General features: G+C 44.8%; 1 protein-coding gene and 1 pseudogene across 3 annotated transcripts; one reads left to right on the top strand and one right to left on the bottom strand.

Moving 5' to 3' along the window:
* LOC133890544 (protein transport protein SEC24 A-like) lies at positions 1-1,338 on the top strand (annotated as a pseudogene).
* A 9,293-nt stretch (positions 1,339-10,631) lies between these two features.
* On the bottom strand, positions 10,632-15,813 carry LOC133890461 (probable inactive leucine-rich repeat receptor-like protein kinase At3g03770). 3 transcript variants are annotated; one of them, XM_062330834.1, is made up of 9 exons: positions 15,450-15,813; positions 13,351-15,288; positions 13,110-13,243; positions 12,645-12,885; positions 12,204-12,412; positions 12,073-12,089; positions 11,854-11,989; positions 11,310-11,594; positions 10,632-11,142 (listed from the first exon to the last, which is right to left on the bottom strand). In XM_062330834.1, exons 2-8 carry the CDS (start codon positions 14,720-14,722, stop codon positions 11,310-11,312), a joined length of 2,394 nt encoding a protein of 797 aa, XP_062186818.1. In that variant the 5' UTR covers positions 14,723-15,288; positions 15,450-15,813; the 3' UTR covers positions 10,632-11,142. The 3 variants fall into 3 exon arrangements, with proteins under 3 accessions (XP_062186818.1, XP_062186820.1, XP_062186819.1); XM_062330836.1 differs by having other exon boundaries at positions 11,854-11,965; XM_062330835.1 differs by having other exon boundaries at positions 11,854-11,965; positions 12,058-12,089; positions 15,450-15,812.
* Positions 15,814-17,876: the final 2,063 nt, after the last annotated feature.

Below are 17,876 nucleotides of genomic sequence, written 5' to 3'. Positions count from 1 at the left end.
ATGCAGCCACCATGGGGAACAAGAAGCCCGCCAGCAACGAATGAGAGGCTCGTCACCCCCTTCGTGCCTGGGGCCGCTGTCCCGCCACCTCCGGGGGTGTCCTCGCCATTCACTACCAGTGGCCCGTTCGTGCAACCCGGCGATGCCCCACCGCCGTGGCAGGGCATGCCGCCCCCACAGGCTGCTGCACCGCCCCTATTTGGGGCCGCGCCATCCACGACAATGGGTGGGTAGAGGCGTCCACCACCGCCTCAGGGCCCCTTTGGCACGGCGCCTCCGTCCCAAGGCCCCTTTGCTATCGCGCTACCACCTTAGGGCCCCTTCACCTCCACCCCACGCCTCAGGATCCCTTTGCCTCCGCTCCTCCACCTCAAGGCCCCTTCGCCGGAGGACCGCCGGCCCAGGGTCCCTTTGTTGCTGCTCCGGCACCTTTTCGGACCCCACCGTCATCCCTTTGGCAGCCACAATCTCCCCCGGGACGTGCTGTACCTCCACCACCATCATATGTGAGGCCGCCACCACCAGTACAATCGCAGCCGCCGTCCATGCAACGGTATTACCCCGGTGCACCTCCTGCAAATCCGCAATTTCCAATGTCGAGGCCAGCGTTTCAACAGCCAGTGCAGACCATGCCGCCACCTCCAATGGGTCCGGCATCCACTTTTGGTAGTCAGGCAGCGTACCCGAGTGCTGGGCCTCCGGTTGGGGGCACGCTTCATCAGAGCTTAGTGGAGGACTTCCAGTCTTTATCACTGAGTTCCGTGCCTGGGTCACTAGACCCTGGTGTCGACGTCAAAGGGCTGCCAAGGCCATTGGATGGTGACGAGGAGCTTAGTGGAGGCATACCCATTGAACTGCCACCCGAGATACTTCCGGCTGACAACCCATGCGATTCTGGCGTCTCAGTCATTGGTCTCTAGGTGACATTTGCCCCTTGGGGCCGTGGTACACCCTCTTGCAGAATCACCTGATGGGGTAATCGACTATTAAGCTCTTACTTTTTTATGTTCCAGTGAATTGGCTATTTTCTTGACATGCTTACCCATTATTTAGGAGGAAGTGCCAGTTATCAACTTTGGGTCCGCCGGTGTCATCTGTTGTCGAAGATGCAGGACATATATAAATCTTTATGCAACATTTGCAGATGCTGGAAGGGAATGGCGCTGCAATCTTTGCACATTGCTCAATGATGGTAACTATTTCTGAACTTCAGCTCATGTACATTCTGCATGTAGTCGAATGGCTGATAAAGAGCATATTGGCACACAAATAATTATTCTTGTCTGATTACCGTTGATTTCAGCCAACTACCCTACCTTTTACCAAGAGGGTGTAGCTAGCTTCGCCGTGCCTCCTTTCATTCTTTAGACTTAGAATAAATGCATTTTATACACTCGAACTATCACGTTTGTATGGATAACTCACTGAACTTTTCAATCATCTATTTTACCCCCAAACTATCAATACCGTCTGTTTTACCTCCTGGAGTGGTTTTTCTCGGTGGTTTTGACAACGTGGTAGCGGTTTCGTCATGTAGCAGTCCTAGTCAGTGTGCTGATATCAGCGTTGCGCAATAATTCAATTTTTCTTTAGAAAAATAATTCATGAAAATAGATTATTCCAAAAAATAGATTTTATGTTTAGAAAAAAATCCAAAAAATATAAAATAATTTAGATAAATGTTTTAATATGTTTTTAGCTCTATTTTTATCTATGTAAATATTATTTAATGTTTTTCTAGTGTAAAAATTATTTCAAAAATGTTAGAATAAATGTTTTAATTTGGAAAATAGTTTTAGAAAATATAGATTAATTCTGATAAAGTTTAAAAATATTTTATTTGATAAAATAAATTCTTTTAATATGTTTTGTTGCATATAAAATTAGTTTTAATTCTAGAAAAATTAGGTTTAAATCCAGAAAAATAGTTTCGCGTTGTTTGGAGCCGTTTAAATTTATTTAGCCATACTTTTGTGCATATTTTGGGCATATTTGAGCACATTTGAGCATATTTTTGGTACATTTTGGGCACATTTAAGCATATTTTGGGCATATTTACCACATTTTGGTCCCATTTGGGCACATTTTGATCACATTTGGCTATATTTTGGTCATATTTGGGCACATTTTGATCATATTTTGGTATATTTTTAACGCATTTGGACATATTTTTGTCATATTTTGGCACATTTGGGCACATTTGAGCATATTTTGGGCACATTTAGCTTTATTTTGGACATATTTGAGCACATTTGGGTACATTTTGGCATATTTGGCCATATTTTATCCAAATGTGCCCAAAATATGCTCAAATATGGCTAAAATTTGTCTAAATGTGACCAAATATGTCTAAAATATGCCCAAATGTGGCCAAATGTGCCCAAATTTAGAAAAAATGTATCAAAAATGTGCTCAAAATATGTTTAAAATGTCCAAATGTGTCCAAAATGTACCCAAATATGACCAGAATGTGGCTAAAATGTGCCTAAAATATGCTCAAATGTGCTCAAATATGCCAAAAATATGCACAAAAGTACGGCTAAACGAATTTTAAATAGCTAGAAACGACACGAAACTACGACTAAAAACGATGAAAACTATTTTTTTGAATTTAAACCTAATTTTTCTAGAATTAACACTAATTTTATACGCAACAAAACATATTAAAAGAATTTATTTTATCAAAGAAAATATTTTTAAACTTTGTCAGGATTAATCTATATTTTCTAAAACTATTTTCCAAATTAAAACATTTATTCTAACATTTTTGGAATAATTTTTACACTAAAAAACATTAAATAATATTTACAGAAATAAAAGTAGAGCTAAAAACATAGTAAAACATTTATCTAAATCATTTTATATTTTTTGGATTTTTTTCTAAACATAAAACCTATTTTTCAGAATAATCTATTTTCATGAATTATTTAAAAAAATCTAATTACTGCGCAACGCTGATATCAGCACGCTGACTAGACACGCTGACTAGGAGTGCCACGTAGTGCAACCACCACCATGTCATCAAAACTACTGAGAAAAACCACTCTGTAGGGGTAAAATAGACAGTACTGATAGTTCGGGGAACTAAACTAGACGGTTTAAAAGTTTAAGAGTTATCCGGACAAACGTGATAGTTTTAGGGAGTAAAATAAACTTATTCCTTTATTAATATCTGTTAAGAAAGATTCTTTCACTACTTTAAATGACAAAGTTTAGATGCATAAATTTAATAAGTATCTTTTCTCAAGTTCCCGTATTAGTATGTTGTTCTTGAAGTAGTGTGATGACACGAGCACAGCATGCTATGACGCTTAGGCGTTTTCCTGAGGGAATTTTTTTGTGTGGTACTGTTTACACCAAAACTTTACTGTAAATATATTCGTCATTGAAGCTCTATTACAACGTTATGTATACATTACTGGCCATGCTAGAGAGGATCTGTCTTGTTTCCTGAGCAACATCGCATAGCCAGAGAAGGAAGAACTTTTTTACCCTGGAACACATGGCAAGGAAGAGTGTATTTTTTTGTTGTAAAAGTTTTGTTTATAATTGCTACCACCCTTTTCTGTTGCTATTGTTCAGATGGTTAAAGTTTAAAGTTCAGAAATATTCGAGTGAAAAAGGAGAACGGAAACATTTAGGAATTTGGGTAAAATTAAGCATGGTTTCATCCGAACTAATGCATAATTTTTTTTAGATATGGGAGATCAGGCATTGCTGTGCCATAAAAGGCCCGTTAAGGATGCAATAATATTCTTTTCAAACCTATTTATTTGACTAGGCGACTCCACTTATTACCACTGCAGTTCGGGAGTTGAAAAGGCACCTTTAACCTAGAACATATTGCCACTGAACCAGCTTTCTTTTCCTGCGGTTCCAATTTCAGAGGGTATTTTCGGCTCCCGTTGTAACGCACGGATATCTAATTAGTATATAAGACAGTTTTTGAAGCTGAAAATCCTAGCAAGTGAAGTGATCCTGCAAAATACATGGGAAATTTCACTTAATAGTAATATATCAAGTTTATACATATTAGCATGAAAAGGCACAAAAGAAACTTTAGTGGATTGCTTAGTGGAGTTGACCATTTAACTAACCCAAGCTCTGATACTATGTTATGAGAAACCGTCCAAAGAGTATTCTAATTAATCATTAGAAGGATCATATTCGTAATCACAACCTCCATGATTATTAACCAGAATACTATTTCGATAGTCCCAGCACGTGTTTTGTATCTAAGATCGGAATACATGCCTTTCCAACATAAGTCATCACAACAAGACTTAAGAAAGAACGAGTAATTAAAGTTATCTTACAAGCCTTTAGGGAAGCATCATTTACAATAGTTTACAGAGATACTACATAGTAGAAAGTAAAGCTAATAATAACAAAAGCTAGGTGAAACCGTATGTCCATAGGCTCCTCCCCAGAGCACGCCATTTAGAGTAGGATGCACTACTCATACCCGCCGCTAACATCGGCAGGCGTGAAGTAGTCAAACACCACATCTTCCTCACCACTAGAACCTGAAAGAGCAGTGTGAGTATGAATATACTTGTAAGACTTAAACCATATAGGACACATATAAATAACCCAACTCTAAGGATTATGCATTGAGCCATTAGCAAGAAGAAATACAACAAGGTTAAGTAAATTAATGCACATAAGCAACCTAGACATATATGTGTGAGCGCCTATACTTAACCAATCATGGACAAAATTGCCCTGCAAACCTCCATATGAACATAAATGTAAATAGAACCATGATAAAAATTATTGTAAAGAACCATCTCATCCTCGTACCAACATACCATAGCCACTAAACCAAAATCGAAAACTCTACGACCGATGCAAATGAACAGAAGCATGCTCATGACCGAGAGCATGATATTTTGAAATATTTTTACACTCTGCATGGGGATACTCCTAGACCTATACGACTCAAGGACTATACAGCTCACGTGTCCACACAGGCCCATGCAAGGGGTACTCGTGTCAACCTTTCCCAATAAGCCCCAACTATTTGGATCATGTATCGCTCGGTGCGGAGGTATCTAGAACTACTCCCGGAACAAACTAGATACCTCTACAAGCCTACCCGCTCACACCGTCGATGTTCAGGCTAAAATGATCACAGCTACAGAGGTATTCGACTCGCCTTACCATTAGATCGACATATGGTGAGTAAGGTAAGTGCTGGAGATAACTGCACTGATAGACGGCCTTAAAAGATGCATGTGGTTTATGGTGTCCGGGTTTCTCTCCCGAACTGCCCCGAAGACTCCTTTTGAGCAGAAAACACCCGTAACATCGCCCATATTTCGTCTCATACTCACCACTCGTCCAACCATCTCAACATCATAAATGTATTCATAAACCATAAGTGAGCCCTATGCTTGCGAACAACGGCGGTACTATCGCTCGACTTCTATCGAGGACCTAAGCGTTGCTAAGCATATCGAATAAACTTGTAATTAGACATCGATCATATGCTCAAGGTTACAAAGATATGGATGAACGACAATTCAAGATAGAGATCATGCAATCAACATAGGTTCTACCCATTTTTGCCTGACACTTGACTCGCTAAATATGCGACATACATAAGCATAATTTATCAATTTTAGACTTCATTCAATTGAACAAAGGGTGCAATATGCTTAGATGTTTGTCTTTCTGCTCCAAGGTTTGCCCGATACTTCTCGCACAACACTCACAGAACTCTAGGAGGTTGGCTTTGTCCTCGATCGTGCTCGCGTCACGCTCTGTTCCTTCATTCACTAATAAAGAACGCGTGCAATGATGAGTATGAATGAAGTACAAATATGGATGCTCCAAAGTGCATGACAAAGTGAAGATGCAATGCATCATGACATGAGTTTAAAGCATCAAATATTTCTTGATTTGGATTTATTATTAAACATTCAATACTTTTCTGGATTTATTAAGCTTACATCTAAGCTTAGCCCTAAATAGACATTTTAATTAGGTTTAGAATGATGGTGAGTAGTTTTTCATAACCAGTGCATAAAATAATAGGATTTACAAAATTGATTTCATCAATTTTGGAGCTAACAATAATTAATTATAGATTAAAGAAGCTCAAACCTATTTTATTAAACCATAAAATTTAAATACATATTTTATAGCTCCTAGTATTTTTAACATGTAGATAATGATAATACAAACCTAACAAAAATGGTTTCATGATTTTTGGAGCTATACATATTTTCCTATGGATTTTTAAGTGTTTCAGCCGATTTATCAATGCAAAACTAATTCCATTTTGTAAAATCCAATTTAAACCGAATCGTAAAGCGGCTACACCTTTTTCTACTCAGGGCCAGCTAACCACATTCGCTGACATTGGGCCCAGGCTTATTTGACTTGGGTCAAAGGCCTCAAGGCGGGGCGACATAGTGTTGGTAGCACGGTCGGTTCGGCCAGCCTCGTCGGCGGCGAACGGCGCTGCGGCGTGGGCCGTGGAAGGCAGCCAAAGCATCAGCGTGACATGACGGACCCGACTGAGACACATGTGGTCGACGACAACGACTGAAAAGTGGCCATCGACAACATACGGCGGCAACCTACAGCGGCGGCTAGACGGCGACGGTAGACGACCCGACCGAAGGAAACGATGACATATACACGAGTTAGCAAACATGACGGCATGGATCTTGCCCGAGGATCCCGATGACGGCTCGACCGGCGATGACATGGGGCGAGGCGGCGGCGGCGGCGTGCGACTCACACGGAGAAATGCGCTGACGACGGGCCAAGTATGAAATAGTGTGCGCAAAAGCTTTATGGGGGCACGAGGGAGCTCACTGAGCTTTGGATTTAGGAGATGGAGCTCAAAGTTGGCGGCTTAATAGCGAAGGGGCGGAGACAAGTGCCGGCGACGAAGAAGATGACGGCGCGAGCCTTAATCCGACGAGGAAACGAGTCAATACGGTCGGGAAGGGCTCAGTGAAGCTCCACCCGAGCTCCCGAGGGCTTGGCCAGGGCAGAGGTGAGCTCGACGGTGCAGATTTTCTCGGCAGTCGTGTCGCTCCGTGCTTGCGCTACTCTGCGAGAGAGAGAGAGAGAGAGAGAGAGAGAGAGAGAGAGGAAAGTGAGCAGAGAGAGCCGGGGAGTGGGGATAAGGACGTCAACCGTCCTTGCCCTGGAAGCCTTGGTGTCATGTCTCGTTTTTTCGATGACGTGGCCGGGCACCCCAAAAGTCCACGAAAACGACGGTCGTCAAATGCACAGAGAGAGGGAGGTCGGTGGATAAAGAGTAGCCGGCTGAAGAAAAATATCCTTCCCAATTCTTCTACTCAAAAGAACATCTTCCTGTGGTCCAAAAATTATGGGACAATTTTTATGTGAAACTATAATTTATGTGTAATCCATTTTAACTTGTTTGACCCAAGAAGCTTTAGCGCAATTTAAACTAAAATTCTTCAAACAGGCAACCTTTTCTAACTTGTTGCAATTTTTATGCCTTCAAAATAATTTCCAAAAAAATGGAAAAATTCATTTATATTCTTCATATGGTATGGACTAATTTCTAAAATTGTTTCCAACCCTATGTTGCATAGCAAAAATACGAGTTGCTTTACAATACATCAATTACTATTATCTTTAACCATTTGTGTTTAACCTTTGATTGAATTATTTTCTTGCTCAAAACTATTAAACACGATGCTTATGAATGCTTAAACACATGTTTAAGAATTTTGGGTTGTCACACTGGTGACGGGTCCTTATCTATCATTTATAACAAACTAGTTATCAGTGACGTGTTCGGGATGATAAATATGGGACTCGTCACTCATGACGGTTATCATCTGTCACTTATGATATTTTTTTCACGTAGTGCGCTAATCAGAAAGAATAACCATAACCCTATCCGTGTAATCAACCCATTAAGAAAAAGGATGATGCAGCTCGTCAATGTGTGCTTCAAAAGCATACAGCACAATATGTTCAAAAAAAGCTGCTTGGCGAGCAGTAAAATTGTTTTCTGGCCATTTTATCCAAATCCTCTGGAGATAATGAAGACATGGCTTGTTGAGCTTTTGCAGCATCCTCTTTTGACAGCTTCATTCCAAACTGCTCACTCATGTTTGCCATCATCTCAGAGCTCATGCTCTTCATCATGGATGCAAACATCTGTTAAATCAGGAAAATCCAACGGATGTTAAAACTCAAAGCACACTATTTTGCTATCATCATGACAGGAAATATTTTTAGTTAAAAGATTTTTTACCTGCCGCATTGCAGGGTCTTTCATAGAATTTCTCATGGGTTCTTGCATATCAGCTGTATAAGGGGGAGCACTAGATGATGACTGGCCCATCCTTTGGACGTTTGATATTTCGTCAGGGTTCTCCGCAATAGTTTGAGATGATGAAGGCCCAAAGTTATTCTCTGATCTAAGGGGTGAATTGCTTGTTCTGGCTCTTGATGAAGGTTGAAAGTTATTCTCTGATCTCTGGTGGGCACCACTAGGCCCACCCATCTGACTAACAAAATGAGATATCTTACCAATCATATCAGATGCCATCTTAACCATGTGACGAGTAGGGATAGCAATTTCCCTGTCAGGTCGGGTCCCCGTGAGTTTTAGATCCAATGGAGACGGGTTCGGTGGAAAATCGGCCCCGCAGGGCTGACAGGTCGGGGCCCCGATCGGAATCAGGTTCGGGTGCAAGTGTGTTTTTGCACCCACGGGTGCCACCCGAAACCCAAAGGCGCGGGAGCAGGCATGGGAGCGGGAGGGTGCGGCAGAGGGAGGGCGTGTGTCGGCGTAGGCGTGGAGGGCCCAAGCGCAAGCGGCGCATGTCGGCACGGGACAACAGGAGGGTGTGGGACGTGTGTCGGCGCGGGCGTGGGAGGGCGCGAGCGAGATCGGCCCGTGTCGACGCGGGCACGGGACGAGCAGGCTGGCCGGACGGACGAGTGCGGCATGCGGGGGGAGGGAGAGGTGGGCCGAGGTGGCTCGGGTCCCCGCCAAGTCTCGAGTCCCCACTGGGGCTGGGGGCGGGAGCCGTTTTGCACCGATATCTATTTTGGAGCCAGGTCGGGTTTTTGAAATCAAGTTTCGGGTCGGGTTTGGTTTGACCAAACCCGACAGAGGCAGACCTGTTGCCACCCTTAGTCAGGAGACATTTATGACATATTAGGCCCAAATTTGGAGCAACGGAGCTTGTGCCATTCAATGAAGAGGCAACTTCAAACATTTTCTGAAGTTATTCTGGTTTCATGGTGCCAATCATATCGCTGGCAGTTTTGACAAGCTCAGGTGACATTCCTAGCATCGCTAACTTCGACAAGGCTTCAGGATCGCTCGTTGAGACATGATTTTGGGATGACCTGATACAACTGACGAGGAAAGAACAATATCCATAGCATATGCAACATAATTCAAAAAATACACTATGAATAATAAGTATTAAATGGGTTAATGAATAGAACACACAGGATTAGAGTAATGTTTACTATAACGTGGACATATGTAAAGAGTTCAAGCTTTTTGCAATAAGACATGGAATTTTCATAAGTTTTGAATAGAATAGAATGCAATGAATGCAGATATCACACATGTACAACTGACCACATGGATAGGTCTACCCAAAAAAAAAAAATGCAGAAAGCATGACGATAGACCGCTGATTAATGCGTGGGGCCAAGGAGGGTGCCCGCCATGGCATAAAGGGTGCAATAAGCAATTGCGAAAAAACTTGCGTTCTGGCTCGCCAGACTTGGTTTCCCCTTGAAACATTGAAGAACTCCAGTGATTGCGTGTAGTCCGTCTTGATTTTGTGTTCTGATCTGAGTCCGAGATACTCATGGTTGCTTAATGTAGTGGTGTTGACCTATATCATGCATTGAAGGAATCCTGCTTATGTACAGAGTTATATTGTGGAAATGGTTTGCTGGACTGCTAAAATCTTGCTGCTCTTGCCTGTAATTTGACAGCCTCAAGGCCCCAGGGGATTGATCGTATCTGAAAGGAAGCAAGGTGGTTCACTGTAAGCGTCGGCCTTTGGCATTTGGCAAGTCATGTTTGCGCTGAGGGTGGCAGTTCCCAATGAACCATAGGATATTCCACTCTGTGAGCTTGATCGAGAAATATTGGTGGGCTTTTAAGATAAATATTCACTCGGAGTTGATCATGTCTAGTGATGAACTTCTCCGTTTTTACCGCGAGAGAAGAATCGGTGGATTTATTGTTCTTGAGCCAGGGCACCAGGCTACAATCTCTAGTCTATAAACAGGGAATGCGAGATGCAGTTCGGTGGCTACAATCACCACATCGAGAACACTGTCACATGCAACTGCAAGTATTCTTACTTCATGATACAAGTGGGTACCCTATTTTAGTTCATGTCTCTTCACATAGCAATTAAGTGTGTCCTGGTTCAACTCAATTAACCAAAAAAAGTGAAACTTGCATCCTAATTCTGAGCGATCTTGACATTCCTTCCTGTACCTGTTCACAACGAGTATATTTGTAATTCGTCAGCAAGGCATCTCTTCTAGTATCTCGTAAGATTCATCATGGTGGCAATGTTCTGACCACGAGAACCTGATTTGTGATGGTGATGAGATGGGGTGGGCGCTGGACCACCTGATCCAACATGTTCAGAATGCAGTGGCTGTCTGCCATTGCTGCCCAGAACAGCAGCAGTCACTGTTGAAAGAACAGTGCACTTATTCACTCACAGTATATTTCCTGTTTTGCCTTACAATGCAAAGATACTACAGTACATGATGTTACATTTGGTCCTAAATTTTCCAAGGTAGAAGCAAGCAAATACAGTGGTTATTGCACACTCAAAAGATCCATGTAATTAAAGGGGCAAATAAAAGGGGAGAAATTTGAAGTAAAGAGCACAGTGAAAAAGAAAGAAAAAAAGTAGTAGCAGTAGTCGTCGTCTACCCAAGAAGGCTCTGTACACATCCTGGGGTAATAATAATATGTGAGTTCGAGCTTCAGCTTCAGCTGCAGCTGCTATACACTTAGCCTGGCATCATTCTGTCCAGTTCTCTACCATGCAGCCGTGGTGATCAAGATCAACCGAACTTGTCAAAGGAAAAATGTTGCTTCATGTGTTTCATCGCCTGGCCAATGATTTCTCTTCTCCTCTCAACCTATATGTCCAAGAAAATGGAATAGCGTCATTTCAGATCCTAGTTGCACAGCATGATCATCATTCAGGTGTGCAAGAACCTAGTCGCACGGCATGATCATCGTCATCCAGATGTGCAAGTGCAATGCTGATTGAGTAGAGAGGAAGAAGAAGGGGTAGATTATCTACCTAGGCATCTGCTCTGTTGGATCCTCTGGGGATCTGCGACGGCGACAGCGGCGACTCCTCGCTGCTCTGGGAGTCCCCCCGCCAGTCGTCCTGCACCTGCGCGGCGAACTGCAGGTTCCAGAGCACGTCCTCCACCGACGGCCGCTGCGCCGCCTCCTTGCCCAGGCACCGCAGGCAGATCTCCATCACCGTCCGCAGCGACTCGTCGGAGCACGCCTTGCTCACCGACTGGTCCGCGAAGCTCCTCTTCCTCCCCGGGCCTTCCGACGTCAGCGCCGATTGCAGCTGCGTGCAGGTTCAGGTGGTTAGTAGGCACTACGCAATGTGAGGTGCAGAGACCAGAGATGTATGCATGGTGTCAAAATTTCGCTGAAACTACGTGAATTTTAGAGGGAACGAAGTATCTAATTCCAGATTTTTCTTTCACTAACGCGCGAGACCCACATATATGAGGACGAAAATTGACCGAATTTTTGGTGAAATTTCATGAATTTGGTCTTCTCGCCGGTGAACGAAAAAAATTGTAATCCCTGATGGTGATCACCTGTTCTTTCATGATTTCCACCTCATGTATGGATGTGATGGGCCTTCCTGACACAACCTCAAGCAGAATCACGCCGAAATCGTAGATATCAATCTTGTCGCCGTTCGGTACCCTGCAAAATGTTATTGGCAGCAAACTAGATGATCTTACCAAGATCCATCGCAATTGGTACTTAGATTAGCTAACTATATGATCTTCAAGTACCTATCAGATGGATACCTGCTTCCACCTCCTCCCTGCATAATATCCAACAAAAAAGATGATACAACACAGCATTGTTAGTCCAGTCATACTGGTTGGATTCTTCAGAGATTAGAACGCATGATTAGAACCAATTGCATCAACTTCACCTCGGATTTCGCGGTTTCGGCTAGGATGGGGATGTTGTAGCTGCCGATCTTGGCGACAAGATTCTGATCCAGAAGGACGTTGGTGATCTTCAGATTGTTCGCGAACAGGCCAGGCATGATCCCTCCGTGCAGGAACTGGATGCCCTTCGCCACACCAATGGCGGCCGATATCCTCTGCATCCAGGGGAGCTTCCTCCCTTCTGTTCCTTCTGAACATACACCAAGGAGGCAATGATCATCAACTAGTCACATGAGTTTTCTTTCACCATTCTTTTCTTTTTCGCGAATAAGCACGAGAGCTGCGTATTCTATATTATCTAACTGTATTCTATATTATCTAACTGACAGCCCGATCACCGACACGTGTGCCACGTGTTGGTGATCGGGCCGTGCGTCGGAGCTATGAACAACATTTGACAAGATGATTGGGGAGGAACTCACGTGAGATCCTGCTCCTGAGGTTGCCGTTCTGCACGTACTCGAACACAAGGTAGAGCTGCGTGACGGTGGAGTCGTCGAGGTTGTACTCGAAGCAGTGGCCCAGCGCGCTGACCAGGTGCCGGTGCCGCAGCTTGGAGATCATCTCGATGTGCCGGTTAAAGCTCTGCGACGTCTGGCTCCTCTTCACTCGCAGCGACCGGATCGTCACCGGAGTCCCGTTGCTCAGCGTTCCGCGGTACATCTGACAGCAAAAGCGCAGATCATTCCACAAGAAACTTACAGAAATTTCACATGAAACAGCTCGATTCCAGCAGAAATCAATTATAATCTAGACAGAGTAGTTCATTCAAGAGAATGGCTAGTATTTTTATTGAACTAACAGAAATTGAATTTGAGTTCAAAGGAATTGAATCTGAACAAAGTGTCAATGGATTGGTGGAGAACAGGACAAATACAAAATACTACCTGGCCGTGAGCATCGTGCCCCATGAGACAGGACAACTCAAAATTGTTGGTTGCCGCTTCAAGCTCCACCAAAGAAAATGATCTGTACGCCGGAATTCCTAGAGCTCCCAATTTCATCGTCTGAGATATGTAACCTGATCATCACAGCCATCGAAGAACATGTTACTGACACTGAAATTAAGCTGATGATTTAAGAGGTTTTGAGTACTAAACGAAATGCGCAAAGAGAACAAGATCGTACGCGCATCGGCGAAGAACTGCGAAGGATAAGCGCTCGATGCGTGCTCCACCAGCCGTCTGGGCGGCCTGGCCTTGGCGCGCCTCATGGTCACCTTCCTCACGGCGAGCAAGACGGCGACGCCGGCGAGCACCGCGCCGGCGAGCGCGGCCGTGACAATGCCGACCACGAGGACGGCCCTGGAGCCGTGGTTCTTGCCGCGCGCCTGGTCAGGCACGATGCCCACGGCCAGCGCCTGGTTCTGGCAGAACAGGGACGGGCGCTGCGAACCGACGTCGCCGTCGGTGGCGGAGAGGCAGTTCGCCGCCGCGAAGAGCGCCACTTTGGAGTCGTCATTCTTGCTTGACCTGACTCTGGTAAGGCAGAACGGGAGGTTCCCGGTGAGGAGGTTCGACGACAGGTCGACGAACCGGAGGTTCTCGCCGCAGGACATGTTGCCGGCGAGCAGCCCGGTGAAGTGATTCCCGGCGATGCTGAGGTACTCTATGGACGGCAGCGCGAGAAGCGCCGGCGCGAAGGGCCCGACGAACCGGTTCCTTGACACATCGAGGTGCTCGAGGAGGTAGAAGGAGCTGAGCTCGCCGGGGAGGCCGTCGCTGAAGCGGTTGCCGCTGAGCACGACTCTGGCCACCTTCCTCCCCAGCCGCGGGAACGCTGGCCCGAGCGAGTTGTTGGCGAGGTCGATCACCTGCAGGTTCTTAAGCGCGCTCAGGTCTGGCAGGTCGCCTGAGAGGTTGTTGGACGCGAGCGCCAGCGACCTGAGCGACCCCATGTCCATGACAGACTCCGGCAGCGTCCCCTGCAGCGAGTTGTTCCTGAGGCTCAGCACGGCCAGCGACGGCAGCTTCCCGAGCCAGCCAGGCAGCTCGCCGGACAGCATGTTGTCGTCAGCGATCAGCGTCTGGAGGTTGCCGAGCCGCGACAGCCCCTCCGGGAGCTGGCCGTAGAGGTAGTTGCCGCTCACGTTGACGATCTCCAGCGCCGCCAGCCGGGACACCTTCTCCGGCAGGGGGCCCCAGAGGCCGAGCCCGGTGAGCGTGAGCACCCTGAGGTCCGGCAGCCTCGACAGCGTCGTGAAGAAGGCGTCGATGGAGAACGTCTTCGGCAGCGGAGGCGCGCCGCCGGGACCGATGATGTGGAGCTGCGTGACGCTGTCGCCGTAGCACTCGACGAAGGCCGAGGCGGTCTTATAGTCGCCGCCGTAGCAGAAGTCGGTGTGGTTGCTCCAGTTGCTGAGCACCGGCGGGTAGTTGAGCAGCTGCTGGATCTTGAGCAGCGACCATGTCTGGGAGGACTGCAGCTGCGTGGATTCAGGCACCATTGCAAGCAGCAATGGCAGCAAGATGAGAAGAGAATGCCTGCAACTTCTAGCCATTCTCGGCTGCAACAAAAATTTCTTCCTCTGTTTTCTTTGCAAATTGCAGGAAGATTTCTTCAGGCTTCTGAAAATTTGTTGGTGATTGCTAGTTTGCTGCTATGGAACTGATGAACAGCAGCAAGAGCAGAAATGATGAGCAAATTATCAGAAATGGCAAGCCTTTTTCTTCAGAAGCAGACCATCAGAAACAGTTGAGCAGGGAAACGAAACAAAACCAGCCAATTAATCTGTCTGCCTTCCTAATCAAGAACACCAACAGAAATGCTGCTAGAATCTTGAAGCAAGATTTCTATCTAGAGCTTGGATGCTGGGAGCAGAATGATGGCAGCAACTGAACACAGAAAAGCTGAGATGATCTTTAGTTATTGGAGATAGCTACTGGCCACCAGGAAAAAAAAATGTGTTGTGCCACAATGTCCAATCCTGCACAGGGAGGATCTGGCTGGTAGACCACCAGTTCTTTTCATCCCACAGGAAGCAAGCACTGGATGCTAATGCCTCTTCCTCCCCCCTGCAGAAACCTCGCCAGATTTGCTTCCTTTCTTCAGGAACTGGCAACAGAACTGCAAAACAATTCCATCATCTCATCAGGTTACCCAAGCATCACCTCAGCACCAAGATAGCTACCACTATTACCTACTAATAGTTACTATTTTTTGGCTTGATACTAATTACCAGACCATTCCAAGAAATCAAAGAACAGAACTGCAAGAACCTTAATTACCTTTAAGCCACTGCAGCAGCACTCACTGCTGAAGCTGAAGAATGCAGAGGCCAAGGAACTCAGAAAGCATGTGCAGATGAATGCAATGCAAGTGAGAAGTGACTGGAGCAGCATCAACAGTTCATTAAAAAAAATTCTGGGGTTTTGTGGGGGGAGGGAATCGTATGCACAGTGTCGTATACCACCCTAGTGTCGCCACGCATCACGGGGTGGCTGAGGCATGGGGCAAAGGTACAAGATTGAGCTGGAAGACGGAGGCTGGCAAAAGGACAATGAGATATGAGCCCAGTGCTCTCTTTTCCTCTCCTATCATATTAAGTTCAGACTTCAGGGTAGGGAACTAGGGATCAAGCAGGGAAATGGTTCTTTTTTTAGGGTCATGCCTTTCTTCATTTATTTGAAATACATTATTTGTTTTATCTTGCTTCCCCTCTTTTTCATTCTTAGGGTTTGTCAAAGCAAGATTTGTCTTAATTTGGAAAATTATTGTTGAAGCAAGAGTGTAACCATATGTTGTTTTCTGGTAGGTTAATGTTTTCAGTGTAACCTTTTTTCCACAAAAATATGTTTTCAGTGCAATCAGTGAGCATATAAAATTGAGTTTGGTGGTAGAACAACATCTGATCACACTGTGATCCAGAGTTGGTTCATTCATTAGAATAGTTTATCTACTGTTCTGAACATAGAGCAGCTAATTTGCTTGATGCCAGCTCTCATGAACGATAGAGAGAATAATAAGATGGGGCACTGTTCTGCTGTGAGCTTGTGCAAACATTAAAAAAACTTTTTTGAGAAAAGCACAAAAATCATTTCAAGTTGGCTAGGGTGGCCCAAGAACTTGAATTTTACATCAAAACCACCTTTACACCAAAAAAAATTGATAAAGATTGGCAGGGCTCCATATTTTGATCTACCTTTTATTCCTTTGTTCGACTGATTTCTTTTTTTTATCCTTCCTTCTATCCTCTTGTTTGCTTTACTTAAAGCAGAGAAGACAATGGGAGCACCACTTTCTCTTAGGTGGCAAACATGCACCAACCTCTCACTTCCTGGCCAAAGGACTTTCTAGGAAACACAAATAAATATATAAATATATTGTTGCAAAATCAGATTAGGACACACAGATATTTGCCCTGTGAAAAAATCTGTAAATAAAAATAAATATATAGATTGCATTGTGCATGCCAATTTACTATCTGCCCTGTGAAAAACTGGAATCTAGAGGGCATGTGTGTTCCCACATTGACTTGGACGTTTGTCAGATTTGGCGCCCACTCTCACTGTAGCCATCTAAAATAAATAAATAAATGATAGTATATGTCCCAACCACCATGTCTGGTCCCATGCAAACAGTAGGCTGAAGAATGAAATGTCTTAGTAGTATTAGAATGGACCCGTCATGTGAGTGAGACAAAATTAATGTAAAGTAATTAACACGTAGCATCAGATGCTTTTGAAGTTGCTTAGTTTAACAGCTTAATACGATGGGTTTGTAAACTTCCCCAGAGGCTAAAAGCGTGGTCGACGATCGAGAATATCGAGCAAGTTTGTGTGAAATGTATATATTTTTACTTTCTTTTTCTCGTGTAATATGTGCGTGTGCGGTGGTGCAGGGAGCAAATAAAATGGTCTTTTTAAATGAACTACGTGCGAATAAATTTTAGGGGAAATAACATTTTTAAAAATACGGGGTAACTAAGATGTGCATGATGTTTTTGTTTTCGACAATACGTTGAGATGCAGTATAGTCTGGTAGTTGTAAATTTGTAATGTGCTGGACGGGCTAATTTCACTTAGAGTTGGAGGGATTATATGGATTTTGTTTTCCTATAAAAAAGGTCGTTTCCGTTTTACATCGGTTCTAGCGATATCTTTCCACATGACAAATACAAATATTTTTTTACATATGTAGTGGTTATGTAATACTAAATTTTTTTTTAAGGGAAAAAGAGAGAGATTTGACAAAAAGTTGACTTTTTGATCCATTGCTCGTGTGGACGATCGGAGACCGTGGTTGCGTTCATCTCGTCGAGACGAACCCATTTTGCTATTCATACGTCCGTTCCGGGCACTTTGAGACCCGTAGCGAGCCCAACAAATTTAGACCATTAGTTGTTAAAAAAAAAAAAAAAAAAAAAAAAGAAGAGATAAAGCTCCGGTCGTCACTCGATCCATCCAGACTCTTCGCTCACGTTCGCGTTTGCTCTCTCTTCTCGTTGCTGAGCACGTCGCTTGCCGCTGCTCCTGCCGTCGCCCGCGTGAGCCGCCGTGCGCCGCGCGCTGCTGCCGCCGCGCCGTCCGCCGACCGAGCCTGGCCTGCCGTCGCCGTCCTGCTCACCGCGTGCCTACGCCACCGCGCCTCGTGCTGTCCGCCTGCCGCGCGCGCGCCGCATGCAGCTGCGCGCCACTTGCCGCCGTGCTTTGTGC

The sequence above is a fragment of the Phragmites australis genome, chromosome 14 (assembly GCF_958298935.1).
Source record: "Phragmites australis chromosome 14, lpPhrAust1.1, whole genome shotgun sequence".
Lineage (NCBI taxonomy): Eukaryota > Viridiplantae > Streptophyta > Magnoliopsida > Poales > Poaceae > Phragmites > Phragmites australis.
Note: the sequence above shows the minus strand (reverse complement) of the source record. Positions and strands in the feature narration are given on the sequence as shown.

Coding starts and splice junctions, on each gene's coding strand:
- LOC133890461 (XM_062330834.1), bottom strand. CDS start 14,722: ATGGCTAGAAGTTGCAGGCATTCTCTTCTCATCTTGCTGCCATTGCTG. Junction 13,244..13,350: donor GCAGTTCTTCGCCGATGCGC/GTACGATCTTGT, acceptor TGTGATGATCAG/GTTACATATCTCAGACGATG. Junction 11,595..11,853: donor TGGAAATCATGAAAGAACAG/GTGATCACCATC, acceptor ACCTGCACGCAG/CTGCAATCGGCGCTGACGTC.